At 38.7% G+C, this 15,138-nt stretch overlaps 1 protein-coding gene and 1 long non-coding RNA gene across 4 annotated transcripts in view; one reads left to right on the forward strand and one right to left on the reverse strand.

Annotated features, from left to right (window-relative positions):
• On the reverse strand, positions 1–6,377 carry LOC126979510 (uncharacterized). The gene is made up of 2 exons (XR_007732836.1): positions 6,274–6,377; positions 1–222 (listed from the first exon to the last, which is right to left on the reverse strand). It is a non-coding gene; the product is annotated as an uncharacterized LOC126979510 (long non-coding RNA).
• Positions 6,305–15,138, forward strand: part of LOC126979441 (GATA-binding factor A-like) — a 23,686-nt gene continuing 14,852 nt past the window's right edge. The window contains exons 1-2 of one of the 3 annotated variants that reach the window (XM_050828748.1): positions 6,305–6,533; positions 13,696–13,830. In XM_050828748.1, coding sequence (XP_050684705.1) covers positions 6,353–6,533; positions 13,696–13,830 — 316 coding nt within the window. In that variant the 5' untranslated portion in view covers positions 6,305–6,352. Of the gene's footprint in view, positions 6,534–10,660; positions 10,890–13,695; positions 13,831–15,138 lie in introns of those variants that run through there. The other 2 variants (XM_050828749.1, XM_050828750.1) reach the window with 2 other exon arrangements.

Consider the following 15,138-nt stretch of genomic DNA (forward strand, 5'->3'; position numbering starts at 1 on the left):
TCATATTGAAGAAATCTTAATTAGTGTAATTACAATAAATCAGCCGACACTTGACACTCGACACTCGACAGCCGGCTCTTCGTCGCTCGTCGTACCGCGCCACCGCGCCACCGCCCGCAGCTTGCCTGACGAGGGACGACACATTCCTCTCTCTCTCGCAGCTTCATTAGCACATCTTCCACACTCCTTGCCATGCGTAGGTCAAGTTCAGTGCAGCGATAACTGAATGTAATTCATCCATAATCCATCCAAGCCATCAAAATCATAACTTGTAAAATAACCAAGTCTCGCAACTCAGCTCTTCTACGCCAAGTTGTTAGATCCATGTAATACCAAGTCTGTCAATTAATTTAGTCCCCATTTCTTCTGCCTTAAGTTATTACATAATTAATTAACCTGACAACATCCTATAGTGACCATATCAATATTGAAAATATTTTAAATGGCTTCTAATTTGATCCACAATTAGAGGGGGTCAAAAATGAATTTTGCTCGACTTGACGGGGGCACTGCCAATTTACTATTTATTAAATATTACTCATATAATATCACAGTCTTACTCGATTTGATTTTGAGTGGTAAATAATGAGTAAAGACAGAGACACATGGAAAAAGTTGGAGGAGGCTTTCACCCGAGAATATCCAAAAATAATACAAACAAATAAGTAACACGTACTCACATCTAGATATTAAGAAAAATATTAACTAACGCTAAATAACAACATCTGAAATGCATATACATATTAAGAAAATGAAATAAAAAGGCTTTATTATTATTATTATTATTATTATACTCGATTTTATTGATGTCGCCGACGAAGTTGACGATGGAGATGAAAGTTGAAAATCAATTATTTAAATAATAATAGTTAAATATGTTTGTGTGTTGTATGTATCAGAATGTATTGAACACGTGGTTACGTGGCAAGTCAAGTTCAAGCTAACAGAACAGGCCACCAGCATTATCTGAAAACGAAACATCACAGTATTAGTTCGCGTAAAAGCTAACTACGATCTGTATGGCTTCGAAAGAGCACCATCTAGTGACAGTTGAGGAAAACATCATAGACGCCATTCAAATTGAACTTAACTTTTACGCGATCGAATTGGTAAAAAATCTCCTACACTGCCGCCGGTTCAGGATAGCCTTTTCCGAGTTCAACGGGAAGCAATAGGCGACAGTCGGGTTACGGGTATAAAGCGTGCACGCGCGCGTTCTGACTCTATTTTCAAACTTATCAATTGAAGGCACTCTTCATCTAATCGCGCATATTAACAACTTAGGTAATTACGATACGTTTCAGCGTGAAATTCTTCATAAATTACTTAGTAGGATGCATCCACACCTTGTCTGTTGAATCTGAGCCGGCGTCACCTTAATATACTAATTAGTCTGGCCATAAATTAAAAATAAACAAAATATTACATTTGAATCTGTCATTTTTATATAATATTCCTTGATTTTTTTCATTTTGGCGCCAATACATTGTACTTACAGTATTTTGCGATATAAAAATGGAGTGGGGTGATAAAGAGAACCGAATCGCTGTGATTGCATTACACAAAGTAGGTAGAGAGCCAAATGCATTGGGCTGTTGTAAAAAATAGCAAGCTAAATAAGGCTTCCTTTTTGCCACTCTAATTATAATTTTATCGTCTTGAACTAAACAGATGTTTAAAAGAAAATTTTGGGTTCAAAACCGAACACGACTGGAACGCGAGTAACTTATATTGAACAGGAGTTTTAAACGACTGTCAGCAAACCCGTGGTCGTGTCGACACCTGACTGCCTACAGCCTAACGGACACGGAAACTCTTACATAACCCCTTCTTCATATTGTAAATGTGAATGTTAGTTTGTTTTGTTACGTTTTTACGCCGGAGCAACCGAACCGATTTTGATGAAATTTGGTATAGCGATAGACTGGAGCTTGGGAAAGGACATAAGATACATTTTAACCCGGAAATATCATTCCCGCGGACTTTGTAAAAAAACTGAAATTCACAGTCATAGCTATCTTCCTCGAAGTAAGATTCATATAATATGTTGGGAACGGAAGCGAAAACGGGAACCGAAACTGGATTAGGACATGAGATAATCTTCAATTCCAAACTTGCTTATTATTTTTAAAATCTTTTTTCTACGCGGATGAAGTCGCGGACATCAGCTAGTCACATAGTATAATTATCGATATTTACGCCGCCATCTAATATAAATTAGTATTTCGGCAGAATACACTTGAGCCAGTCGGCAACACAACAAAACATACAACTTAAGTTAGAGTCGACGCAGGTCGGAGTCTGTTCAGTTCTCGTCGCTCCGAGTGCTAGAACACCTTAATCAGCTCGTTTCTACAAACAGAGACTGTTAAGACGCACACCCAGCGAAACATGATATCTGCAGCGTAAGCCCCGGAGACGGCTGCAGCCACAACACTCACAATCACTTCTGGGAACGGAACCCACGTGTGCTGTGCTCGTGTGAACAATATTCGTCACCTATTATTCGATCAACTAACACGTTGTGCTCACCAATTATAATCTATTCTTAATTATTATACATACCAGTGGGAGGCTCCTTTGCACAGGATGCCGGCTAGATTATGTGAACCACAACGGCGCCTATTTTTGCCGTGAAGCAGATATGGGCGCCATAGCTACTGAAATTACTGGGCAATTGCGACTTATGTCTCAAGGTGATGAGCGCAATTGCAGTGCCGCTCAGACTTTTTTGTTGGGTTTTTCAAGAATCCTGCAGGGCAGGGCGTATTAATTACCATCAGCTGAACGTCCTGCTCGTCTCGTCCCTTATTACCCTGCTACCCATAATCTAGCCGGCATCCTGTGCAAAAAGCCTCACAATTTTGAAACACAAGACATAAATGTTTAGTCTCATTTGCCCAGTAATTTCACTAGCTATGGCGCCCTTCAGACCGAACCACAATAATGCTTATACATTACTGCTTCACGGCAGAAACACACGCCGTTGTGGTACCCATAATCTAGCCGGTATACTGTGCAAAGAAGCCTCCCACTTTCGATAAAAACAAAGAATCTGAATCTTAGAGATTATTGCCGGCCGCGATATTAGGTGAGTGAGTCAATGTGGTAACTAGCGGCCCGATGTTCGACCCTTGGGCCGCGCGTGCCCTATCGCGCGGCCGGCGGAGGCGTCGCACGGGCGCGGTGAGGCGCGGTGTTCGTCGTTATCACCGCCAACTGATAATGTTAATAATTATAACACTTCGTATTACAATATTGATGCAACGGATTGCACGTCGCTTGATACTTGACACATAGATCTAAGGTTGTGATCTATAGAGCGTACATACCAGTGGGAGGCTCCTTTGTACAGGAAGCCGGCTAGATTTTGGGTGCCATAACGGCGCCTATGTCTGCCGTGAAGTAGTAATGTGTTGACATTACTATGTTTCGGTCTGAAGGGCGCCGTAGCTAGTGGAATTACTGAGCAAATAAGACTTAACATCTTTTGTCTCAAGGTGACGAGCACAATTGTAGTGCCGCTCAAAATTTTTGGTTTTTTCAAGAATCCTGAGTGTCACTGCATTGTAATGGGTAGGGCGTATCAATTACCATCAGCTGAACGTCCTGCTCGTCTCGTCCCTTTATTTCATAAAAAAAACTCAGACTTTGCTCAGACTTACTCACGTAAAACATAGCTAAGTGTAGGCTTAGCATAATCTTTTATTTCGTTTATCTTGTTTTTATAATCATTTGATGGCTGAAATTATATCAGTTAGCTTAAGGTAAGATAGCTGAACATAAAAGTTAAGTTCGCGTTTTATCGTAATCAGTAAAGTTCTACGTAAGTAAAGTCTGAGCAAAGTCTATGAATCTTTAATTATTATAGTATTAACTAAATCACTACCAACAATTCAGAAACAAATGGCGCTCTGAGAGAAAAGAAAAAGCGAAATAAACTAGAGTTAATCATTGCAATAATATCTGATCATACACATCGTAGTGGCTGCCTTACCATACTGCTAGTCAGTAGTATTCTAGCTCATTACTGAATCTCGTGGTATCAGCAACATAAGTAAAGCGATCGATCTATTGGTATACTTAACACAGATGGGCGGCGGGCATCGATAGCAAGGAAGAAGGCCTGAGTAACTACTACTATAGGAGGGTTGGCTTGGCACAAGACGCTCCTCTCGAAACTTCTATCATTTGGGCTTCCCGAGAGTTTATGTAAGTGGAGGTAGATCCTCACTGTGCGCAGAATACAGGTATTGCTCTAACACAAAGCCTGTGAACACTGCGCTACCTTCTACACTGCCAACCCTGCATATCGATGATATATTGGACGCCTCCAACATCCATTGATATACGGATGACATTACTGGAGATGCCGTATACACGGGCCAGGCAGGTCTCTCTCATAGAATCGTCGACCAGGAGAATCTTCTATAGAGTCCTCTCTTGAAAAGTCGTGGTATGGGGTAAAATGTTTCATTTTGAAATACTCCCCTACATGCCGAAGATTTCAATTCCCACGGTCATGCAGTCAGGTGAAGGCTAATTTGCTTCGAAGAAACTAGGGGTCATAGATAGAGCACGGTAATAACTTAAGCCGGCCCACATTCTAGCGCTTGCTAGTCAGGCCACATGTGGAGAATTCCTATCATCACTGGTCTGGCGCACTCCAGCATCAGCTTGAGCTGTTAGACCGCGTGCAATGCAGAGCTGCTCAAATTGTCGAGGATCCAGTGCTCTGTGAACGGATAGATCACTTAGCATTGAATAGAGCATTGGCTTCTACCGCATTCCTGATTCCTGACGCCGAATTCCATCTTCGCACGACACGCCGCAACTTAAGATATCATCCCCGCCATCTGGATGTTTGGCATTCATCTGAGGTTTTCCAGGAATTTTCACTTACTACTAAGCTTTGGAATGAGCTTCCTTGTGCGCTATTTTCGGGACCATACGAAATTAAAAAAAGAGCGAACACTTTTCTAAAAGGCCCGCAAAGCTTCTGTGGTAGCTCTGATGTTACTAGAGAATATAGACGGTGGTGATCATTTACCATCAGGTGACCCATACCCTCGTTTATCCTTCTCTATATTAAAAAAAGGTTCCAGCAGATATCTACCAAGCCTATAGAACAATTATGTTTTAGTAAACATTTTTTATAATACGAAATATTGAACAAACTATATTTTTGATTGCATGAAGTTACAACTATCGTTACGGGGAAATGTACCAAGAATACTGGTAGCATTTCCGCGTTGGATAGCTAGGCTGATCCGTTGACCGAAATAGCTGCCAGCGCTTGGGTTTCCAGTAGCATTATTGAGGCGCGTAGATAGTAGGTACTTTGTACGTACTCCGCGATAATAACGTCAATGAGATTATTGTTTATTTCAGTGCTTGCCAGACGACGAAATATTTGTAATGATCTCAAAGTACCGTAAAACAGAAACTGACATATTATGACTGAAATAAAAACAAGCCTTCTTTTACTCCGCAGTTTTTATAATGATAAATGAATATATATTTTTTAATTCACCATATAATACATAGATATATACTATCCCATTGTCAGTATAATAAATACATCTATGATAATATAATATAATAATATATTTAATCTACTCATTCGAAAATATAATATGCGTCAGACTTGAGAAGAACGGTCTATGATGTTTTCCTCTAATGTTACTAGATGGCGCTCTTTCGACGCAATACAAATCGTAGTTTACTTTTACATGATCGAATAGGTAACAAATCTCACACTTGGCACTCGGGTGCATAAAACTCAGCGGGCTTAGAAAGAATATTATTAATTAAATGCCTGAGGGCGGTCGTTTCAATCCCATAGTGTGGTATGTGGTGTTATTAAGAAAATTATTTATGTTATGCAGAATTTACTAACACAACTTAGTTACGGCCGTTCCCAATATACTATCTACAGATAGAGATAAATTATAACCTTCTAATGTCAGTAATTAGCTGTCAATAATCTGAAGCTGTCCCAATATACCCGATAAGTCATTCTTATTGCCTTATATTGGGAGGCGTGAATTGCAATTTCCATACAGACTTCTATCGCTGGTAGGTAAGCTATATGTCCTCCTATTGAGAGACAGCGGGTACGGATAAGGTGAGTTACCGTCGATAAGTTTAGTGAGACAGAAAAGTCAACTATAATTACGATTTTTAGCTCAAATAGCCATAACCGGATATAGACTGAATATTGGGAACGGCCGTTAACCGAACCGTAGTAGGCATTACAAGATTGTTTGTTACCTGACGTCAGTGCTTCTTTACAGGTGTGTGAGCAGATGTACTTGTGAGAAGCGTGTGTGTGGTTGACAAGCACCAGACGATGTTCGGCGGTGGTGGGGGTAGCGCGGGTGGAGGAAGTGGAGGCGGCGGTTCCTACGGGGGCGAGTGCTCGGAGGGCTACGGGCTGGGCTATGTGGGCGGCGGCCGACTGCAGCAGTACGCGGCTCACTTCGCGCCGCACCAGGGCTGGCATCACCACGCTCCGCATCACGACACCTACGGTACGTCACCACACCCTGCATACAGTGGGAGACTTCCTTGCACAGGAAGCCGGCTAGATTATGGATACCACAACGGCACCTATTTCTTCCGTGACAGGGGGTGCATATCATATAGGCAATAAGGCAGTGCCTACCTCTTTATGCACCTAATAAATATAGTGTTAAAGTTAATTTAGTTTAGGTTTCGTTATTTTATAACCAAACTTCTATCGAACTCATTAATTTTCCTAAGATACCTAACCGATCCGTAAGTAATCTCCAAGCTCAACTACGACTAGTTAGATCTACAGTGCCTACCTTGCTAGAAAACCAATGCACGGCCGTGAAGCAGTAATGTGTTACTGTGTTTCGGTCTGAAGGGCCCGTAGCTAGTGAAATTACTGGGCAAATGAGTATCTTATGTCTCAAGGTGACGAGCTGCATTGTAATGGGTAGGGCGTATCAATTACCATCATCTGAACTTCCTGCTCGTCTCATCCCTTATTTTCACAAAAAAAAACAAATATGACGCGATAACAGGCGACTAAGAACCCATGGTACTTCCTGCAATTTTATCTACGATTCGTATTAGTAAGGGCTTGCACATAAACGCTGCGATTGTTGAGTACACATTCATATCCCGTATGACAATCCCTATTAGACCTACTATATATAAAAACTGTATATTTAAGGTCCGTGTGTTCCCGAACGATTCTCAGTCATCCAGGACCCAGACTCAGGAATTAATTGAAGAATTTTGACATTTCTGTAAAAAAATTTGCAATATGAATATAATACTAGCGAAGGTTAATAGCGGTCAGCTTTGTAGTTTAAATTTTTTGGCCTTCGCGAGGCGAAATAGTTCTGCCGCACTCGCGATGCCAGTCCACTCTCATGGTCACCAACGGTCTCTTATTTCTTGAAACAATCCTTAGTCCTACAATCCATACCTTGCCAATCCTGGTTTGACAACACACAGAGGCATCGGTACATATTACACAACAAACAATGTATTTAGTTTACATAATTTATACTTCTAGATGGACTATGACAGCTGTGAACATGTCGAAAAAAATAGCGGCGAACAGTTAGCTTCTATGGTCAGGAAAGCACGCACAATAAAACAAAGTGCCATACTTAGATAATTTATACGTCTAGATAGAGTATCTTGCTGTTAGACAACCGATAAAAACAGGCCAAGAATATTAGTTTAGTGCGCGTGACAATCTACGTCTTACACTCGCGATTTGTATGACACTTTGTGTTAGTTTGCGTGAATTTCTCAAAATAGAGGTTCTAAACGTTAGATCAAAAAGTTAGTTTTCACAGCTGTCATAGTCTATCTAAACGTATAAATGATCTAAGGTGACATACATATTGCAAGTGTAGACGTAGTACGTCACACCTACGGCCGTTTTCAATAACGTATCTCTCGTTACGGATACATTGTTGTCACCGCTTAATGACAAGATCTTATCAATTCATAGTTATGCCCAATAAAAAGGCATAAAAGGCATTTATTTTCTCAAAATTGATTTCTTTAGAATTATTTTTGATGTCATTTCTAATATACTAGATACTACTACCGCTTCGGAAACAAATGGCTCTCTGAGAGAGAAGAAGCGGCGCTAGAAACTCTCCCAGCATTCTTTTTTGCGTTCTTTTTAATAAAAATATACAATATTGTACTGTCATTGCTTTTGCTATAAAATAATCATAATCTAATCCCAGGCTGTCCGATCACTTAGATATTCAGCTGTGGAGTAACAGGATTTACGACGGAGCCATTTTTTAATAAAACATTTAAATTTATTTATAGAAAACGCCTCAACAGTGGCTTTATTATAAAAGTGTAAGTGTATGTAAATATGATAGTTATAGTCCAATGCTTTATGTCGATAGGTTATTGAAATGTAACTCAGCGTAAAAGGATAGATTTGTCTACCTCTATTAAGTTAAACTAAAGATAGGTAGGTTATTGAAAACGGCCGTAAAGGAATAAACCTGGCCTGTCTAATCTAAGGTATTTAGCGTTTCTGTTCATATTTCTAAAACACGTTTCATACGTAACTCGTACGCGTCGTATACATGTGCATACGACGTCATTCAACTTTTAAGTGATTTATACGATACTGTTATGATTAAATAATATTTTATGAAGAGAATCATTGACCTAATTTATCATCCAATCAATTAATAATTAATTAATTGATTGTAGAGATAGAGTTAATTCTTTTTTCATATAATTATATGTATATATAATTATATATACAATTATATATATAATTGACAACAAAATGTCAGTTGTCATGTCGACAAGTTGTCATTGCTTCTGTCATTATTTAAAGCCACAATATATAGAATAGAATAGAATATTCCACTTCACGATCAACCCAGCGAAACTCTCTAAGAAAAAAGCGATTCACATTGTTTGAAACGTGCAGTCATTGATAAATTGATATTTGAAGCCTATATCTTTTAAAAACGGAGATAGCCGAAATCCACTACGTTTTATTCAACTGTCGCTTTCAAAATTAGCCGAATTATGCTTCGTCGCCCAATTGTAATAACTATTTCAAACTTATGTCAAATCTCACTGCACGTTTCATACTAGACTAAATTTCAATTTTTACTTAGGCAGTCCCGCCACTTATTACGTAGTATTTACATCCCCTTTGTTAATTTTAATTCTTTTATTTATTTCTTATCATTTGCCTTAATACATAATAATAAATAATTTTCATACTGTTATCTTCTATAATGACGAAATTTCAAACAAATTTCGCGAAAAAAACTAGGCTTCGTCCTTCCCCAAGCTCTTGTATATCTCTTTAATAAATTTCATCAAAATCCGTTCACTGGTTTAAACGTGAAAACGTTAGAAACAAACTTACATTGATATTTATAATATTAGTAATGATTTAGATTTCTTTGGGTCAACCCAAAAAAAAACTAAATTCTAAATCAATGAATAACTTGAGATCAGACAACAGAGGTAGTAGGTACAGCTCCCTGCGGCAGATTTCCCGGTATCGCTTCGTGCGTACATCGCGGTCGCTGCTATCAGTCGGTCCATACGTCATCACAACACACCAGGCGGGCCCCTCACTCTATTTCTGTATTAATCAGGTACCAAACCAATGTAATAAGTAAAATCCATTTGACAGCGCGACAGAAGGAATGATTTGGCAAATGGCTTGATAACTATACTGTGTATAGGTAGGTAGGACGAACATAGTGATCTACTTACATAATTAATTTTCTTAAATTTTGTCAGAGGCATTAGCAATTGCCAACTAAAAAATGATCCCAAATTCGTTCACTGCACCCTCGAGAACCTCGGATAGGATATCCATATTGTTAAAATCATAATTTGGCGCGAAGGCCAAAATAATAGTTTAATTAATAATAGCTGGCAACGGCGCCTCTATCGTCTCGCTTTTTCGTTTCATCGAGATTCAAATCAGAACGGTTCTAAAGAAGTTACACTTCAATATTATCCGCGTACTCACAGTGCCATTCTATTCCACTAACGGGATTATCTAATCAGTTCTGGGAACCGCCCGCGCAAGCCTCAAGCAATTCTCTGCTTATTGACGATCAGAGTACGCACGCGGAGCACTGGAACGAGTGTGTTTCAACTCGAAATAATCGGAAACATTATTATGACATGTGTTTCAATTATTGATTAGTATTTCATTTCATAAATGCGTAATATTTCAATACCAGAGCGGGCAAAATAGATAATTTCGATTTAAATTACACATTTCAATGAACATTTGATATTGTTACAAAACAATAATTAATCAAAACTTGATTAGGTAATCGATATAGTTTTGTCGCCATTGGCTCACAATATATATTATATATAGGTAGTTACATTGATACTAAGTAAAGTACTTGCCCGTTGCACTGTTTCAATGTCCAAGTTGTCACTTGCCACTTCTGGTTAATCAGATCAGAGGAAAATTTTGCTGTCGATATTTTGACAGGATCAAAATAAGTTCCTGTTATATTTTCCTTAAATATATATGTGAGCGTGTGATACGGACGGCGGTAGGAGGTGTCGCCTGTTTGGAGAACTCATACGTTGAGGCTGATGGCTGAGTGAATCAGAGCTGATAAGCACGAGTCCCCAGTCCCTTAGCCCGGCAGCCGTATTAGTTGACACTTGACATTCGAGCGAGGATCGCGTTTGACCCGCTATCGCAGTTACCCCGCGTTGTGACTAGTTGAGTGCTCGTGTCAGTCCGGTCGTGACCTCTGACCGCCACGGACGTGGCTGCTAGTGCACCGAGGACTACTTGTGACCCCACCCAGCCACCATGGACTACCAGCTCGTGGAGAGCATGCTGAACAACATAGCGCGTCTGACAGGTTCGTGCTGCCTCACCCGTCTGAGCGATATCTAATTTAAAATTGGATGACCCATTCCATAAAGAATGCCTCAGACCTGAGAAGAATAGGCGCAACAAACTCAGCGGGCTTTATCAAAAAATATGTTTACAAAGTAATATTTTACAAATAAACTTATTATTTAAAACCCTGATGGTCGCTCCATTTCCAATCTTTGAAATCATTAAGAAAGTCATTTATGTTATAGTAACCTTTACCACACAACCGCTTTTTAACAATTCTTTTGAATATCGTAATACATTTGTTTTTAACATTTTCTGGGATCTTGAAAAGCATATACATCGCCCCACAAAAGACTTACTAACTCGACTTAGCCGAGTAGTATCATTAACGGATGTACTGCCCCAGATGCGAGCGAGGTGCTCCAGTTCGCTGTGCAGGTCCCACCTTACAGTAGTAGTGGACTGTGAGTCGCACCAGATACCGCTCATCCTTATCTTGTTGTGTCTATCTGCTCATTACTTCGTTTCTAATTACTTTTACGATCTCACCACGCTTGTTTATCGAGCTCGGTTATTGTTTCATTAAATAATTACTCACTGTATTGTATTATATTAACATAGATAAAGACCAGTATTATAATGTTCATAATCGCTGTAGTGGTTTCCGACTCAAGGATGTTTATATGTAGGTACCTATGTATGTGCGTATGTATTCCATAAAATGTCGTTGTCTGGCAGATGGCATCCACAGGAGGTACGTATCGTGTTTGATTAGTTGTAAGAAAGTGTGTCAATTATTATTGTTACTATTACACGATAGCTTACCAGGCCTTAAGAGGGGTAAAGATTTCTCACTAAAGAAAAATAAGGATTGTGTGGTTTTATGAAACAACGGTAAAAGTGAAACTTATTTTCACATTATAGACATTTAACTAAACATTTTTGGAATAATATTCCATTAAAGGTACATATAAGAATCACTTTATCAATCTTAATTTTTTGCTTGGAAAATAATAAAAACAAACAAAATAGCCTGGAGCACTGGCACAAATGAGTAATAGTCTATACACTACACGGTCAGCTGCTGCGAACTATAGGCGCCACCCGACCGTCACGCGACATGCAACACACAGACGAAAAATTTGAGACGATGTAATAAAATTTTCACTTTAAAAATGTTTGCAGAATTTTAAAAGTAATATTTATTCATCATAATTATCGGTCACTTTTCCAAAATTTTTACAATCAATTCAAATATAATAAAAAAAAAATACACTCTCCTTGCCTTTTTTTCGACAAACAGCATTAACACATTTTATTAATTGTGCTGACGCAAGTCTGGGGCCCTCGTGTCCCGGGGGCCGCGTATAATTGATACGACTGATACGGCGGTTGCTACGCCCCTGACCATGATATTCATGGCCTGTAGAGCTCTCATGATCTATGCATGATTTAGGAATTATTCGGAGACCCGGACCTCTAGTGACAGCTTATCATACGGATCTCCAGCTATAGCCAATTATGTTACGCGGACCCCTAAGAAGCTATTAAGGGAAATGAGCCTTTATATGTTGTCCCGATTCATAACTAACTAACCAAGTGCTGGCTGCGACGTTTTCCGCGTGCACGTTATAAAGCAGCATTTATACTATGCCTGCATTTAGTTTTACCCATTGTTAATATTGTTGTAAAGTGTGAATTAAATCTATTCAGTAGTTTTAGTGTTTTGCCCGAACATACAAACCTATTGTTTATTCATTCTTTTAAAAAAGGATTTAATGTAAAGTTTTTACTTTGTAACGATTTTATTAAATAATTATTTTATAAACACAGGGGCCTGCATTGAATATAAGCAATTGGCAGTGCTCACCTCGTTATGAGCCTAAGTAATTATAGCACTAGTGTAAAAATTGTTTTATTTTATTTTGGCTTCAATACCTAAATTTCTGGCTATTATATTATTAGGTAGGTACTTGTACCTAGAATGAGACAAACTAAAATAGGTATTAGGATGAACAAATGGCCCGCAAACTGTATGCGAAACACAACCTCAATATTTAGACACTAAAGCATAGCGCTTTCGGACTAACGGCCGTTCCCAATATACTATGTACAGATAGAGATAAATTAATACCTTCTACTGTCAGTAATTAGCTGTCAATAATCTGAAGCTGTCCCAATATACTTGATAAGTCATTCTTATCGCCTCATATTGGGACGCGTGAATTACAATTTCAATACAAACTTCTGTCGCTGGTAAGCTATACGTCGTCCATTTACACACAGCGTGTACGGATAAGGTGAGTTACCGTCGATATGTTTATTGGGACAGAAAAGTCAACAATAGTTACGATTTTTATCTCAACTAAGAGATAGACCGAATATTGGGAACGGCCGAAAGCCGGCGTTTCTCTAATAAGTATTAAGTTCTATGTTAAAAGCAGTAATGTAATGACACTGAATCTTTACTTGCGTATTAACTGTTATTAATTATGTTATTATTTTAAATTGTGCATTGTATTTTAGTATCTAGTATACTTTAATATTTATTCGAATCGTTGAATTTCATTATTCTGTCAGTACGGGTGCAGACCTATAATTGGCTCACAGTTATGTAAATTAACATATAACATAGCTAATATCTGTTGGTCTTCCTAATAAATAAATAAATAAATAAAAGAGTGGACGGTGATGTCATTTAGTTCAACACAGTCTTTCATCATCATCATCAAGTGCTCTTTCTTTGATTGCATTTTATGTTTATGTTAGATGTACCAATGAACCGATGATAACCATCCGAATTACAATAATGATTGTTGTCGCAGGCGGCGGCCCCGTGAGCGGCGTGGGTGTTGGTGTGGGTGTCGGAGTGGGTGGAGTGCCAGGCGCGCTCTACCCCCAGAACATGATGATGGGCTCGTGGTGCGCTCCCTACGAGCTGCAGCGCACGTCCAACTACGGTGAGTCCGCCCCTGGCGATGTATGACCACGTGTACCTCCATCGACGTCAAGTATGGTATCTCTCGACGAAACAACCATTTACTTAACATATACCCACCTCACAGACATACAGTAATATTACACGTACACATGGAAATGATTGTCCACGTTCCTGATAGCAAAAAATATATAACAGTACAAGTACCTACGGACGCCTCTCTATCATTTTAAGAAATAGGAACTCTTGCGGTCACACAATAATCGCACAGCGCTACTAACCTACATTTTTATTCACCTAGAAGTTGCCTCTCTTTCTATCGCGTGACTCTTACCTCTTCTGACGACATTAGGGTTGACTTCTTTACCTAAAACTGTACCTACCTAGTATAAGGTCATGTTATAAAAACAGCTCAGTTTTTTCTATAATTTAAATAGGTATGTAATCGTAATATTAAATCAATATTATTTTGTTGTCATACCTACATTAATTGCAAAGAGTAATGTATGCGTTGGAAGACCTCGACATAATCAAACCTACTTAGTATATAGGAAATAAATAGGTAAGTAGCTATCATTATAACAACAATCAATTTAAATTGAATTGTTTCAGCGTCTTTAGGAAGAATCCGTCTAAATAGCTTTCCAATTAGCTCATTATACCTACGTAGCCATATTTTATCCTCAAAACATAGACTTTGCGGAATTTTCTGTAGACATATAAAAAAGAAATATTCACACCATTTTTATTTTGGTGATTTGTCCGACATTTTAAACTATCATCAGTATAGGTCAACCATTATAAATAGAGACTTAACATATTATACACATAATTTCCTTATGAATGACTCCATACAGACTACAGTGAAACTCAGTAAGTTGAGTTAAACTAATAGTACTTTAATTTTTTTAATATAACATATAGGTATCACGGACGAGTAAAAAAAGAAGGACTCCGCGCCGTGATATTAGTAAGTGAAGCACCGTTATGCTAGTGTGTGTGCGGTTACGGGGGATACTAATTACACAATTTTTTCTCCCTTAAATAATCATATATGGTCACAAATACTTGTATAGTATCGTTTTTACACGTTTTCACAACGACGACGGCATTTTTAAAATATTTTATTGAGACGCAAACTGATCTGTCACAGACGATGACAATTCTCATAATGGCCGCCTATCGGCCTGCAGTAGTTTAAGTGTGTGCGCGGGGCTATGTATTTATTCACTATTTGTACACGTTAATCGGCTTGTTTTGGTGCTACTCTGTTATGTAAGGTGACACGGAGACCTTATTTTTTTACTAGACTGTGATCATGAAGCATCAA

The sequence above is a fragment of the Leptidea sinapis genome, chromosome 3 (assembly GCF_905404315.1).
Source record: "Leptidea sinapis chromosome 3, ilLepSina1.1, whole genome shotgun sequence".
NCBI lineage: Eukaryota > Metazoa > Arthropoda > Insecta > Lepidoptera > Pieridae > Leptidea > Leptidea sinapis.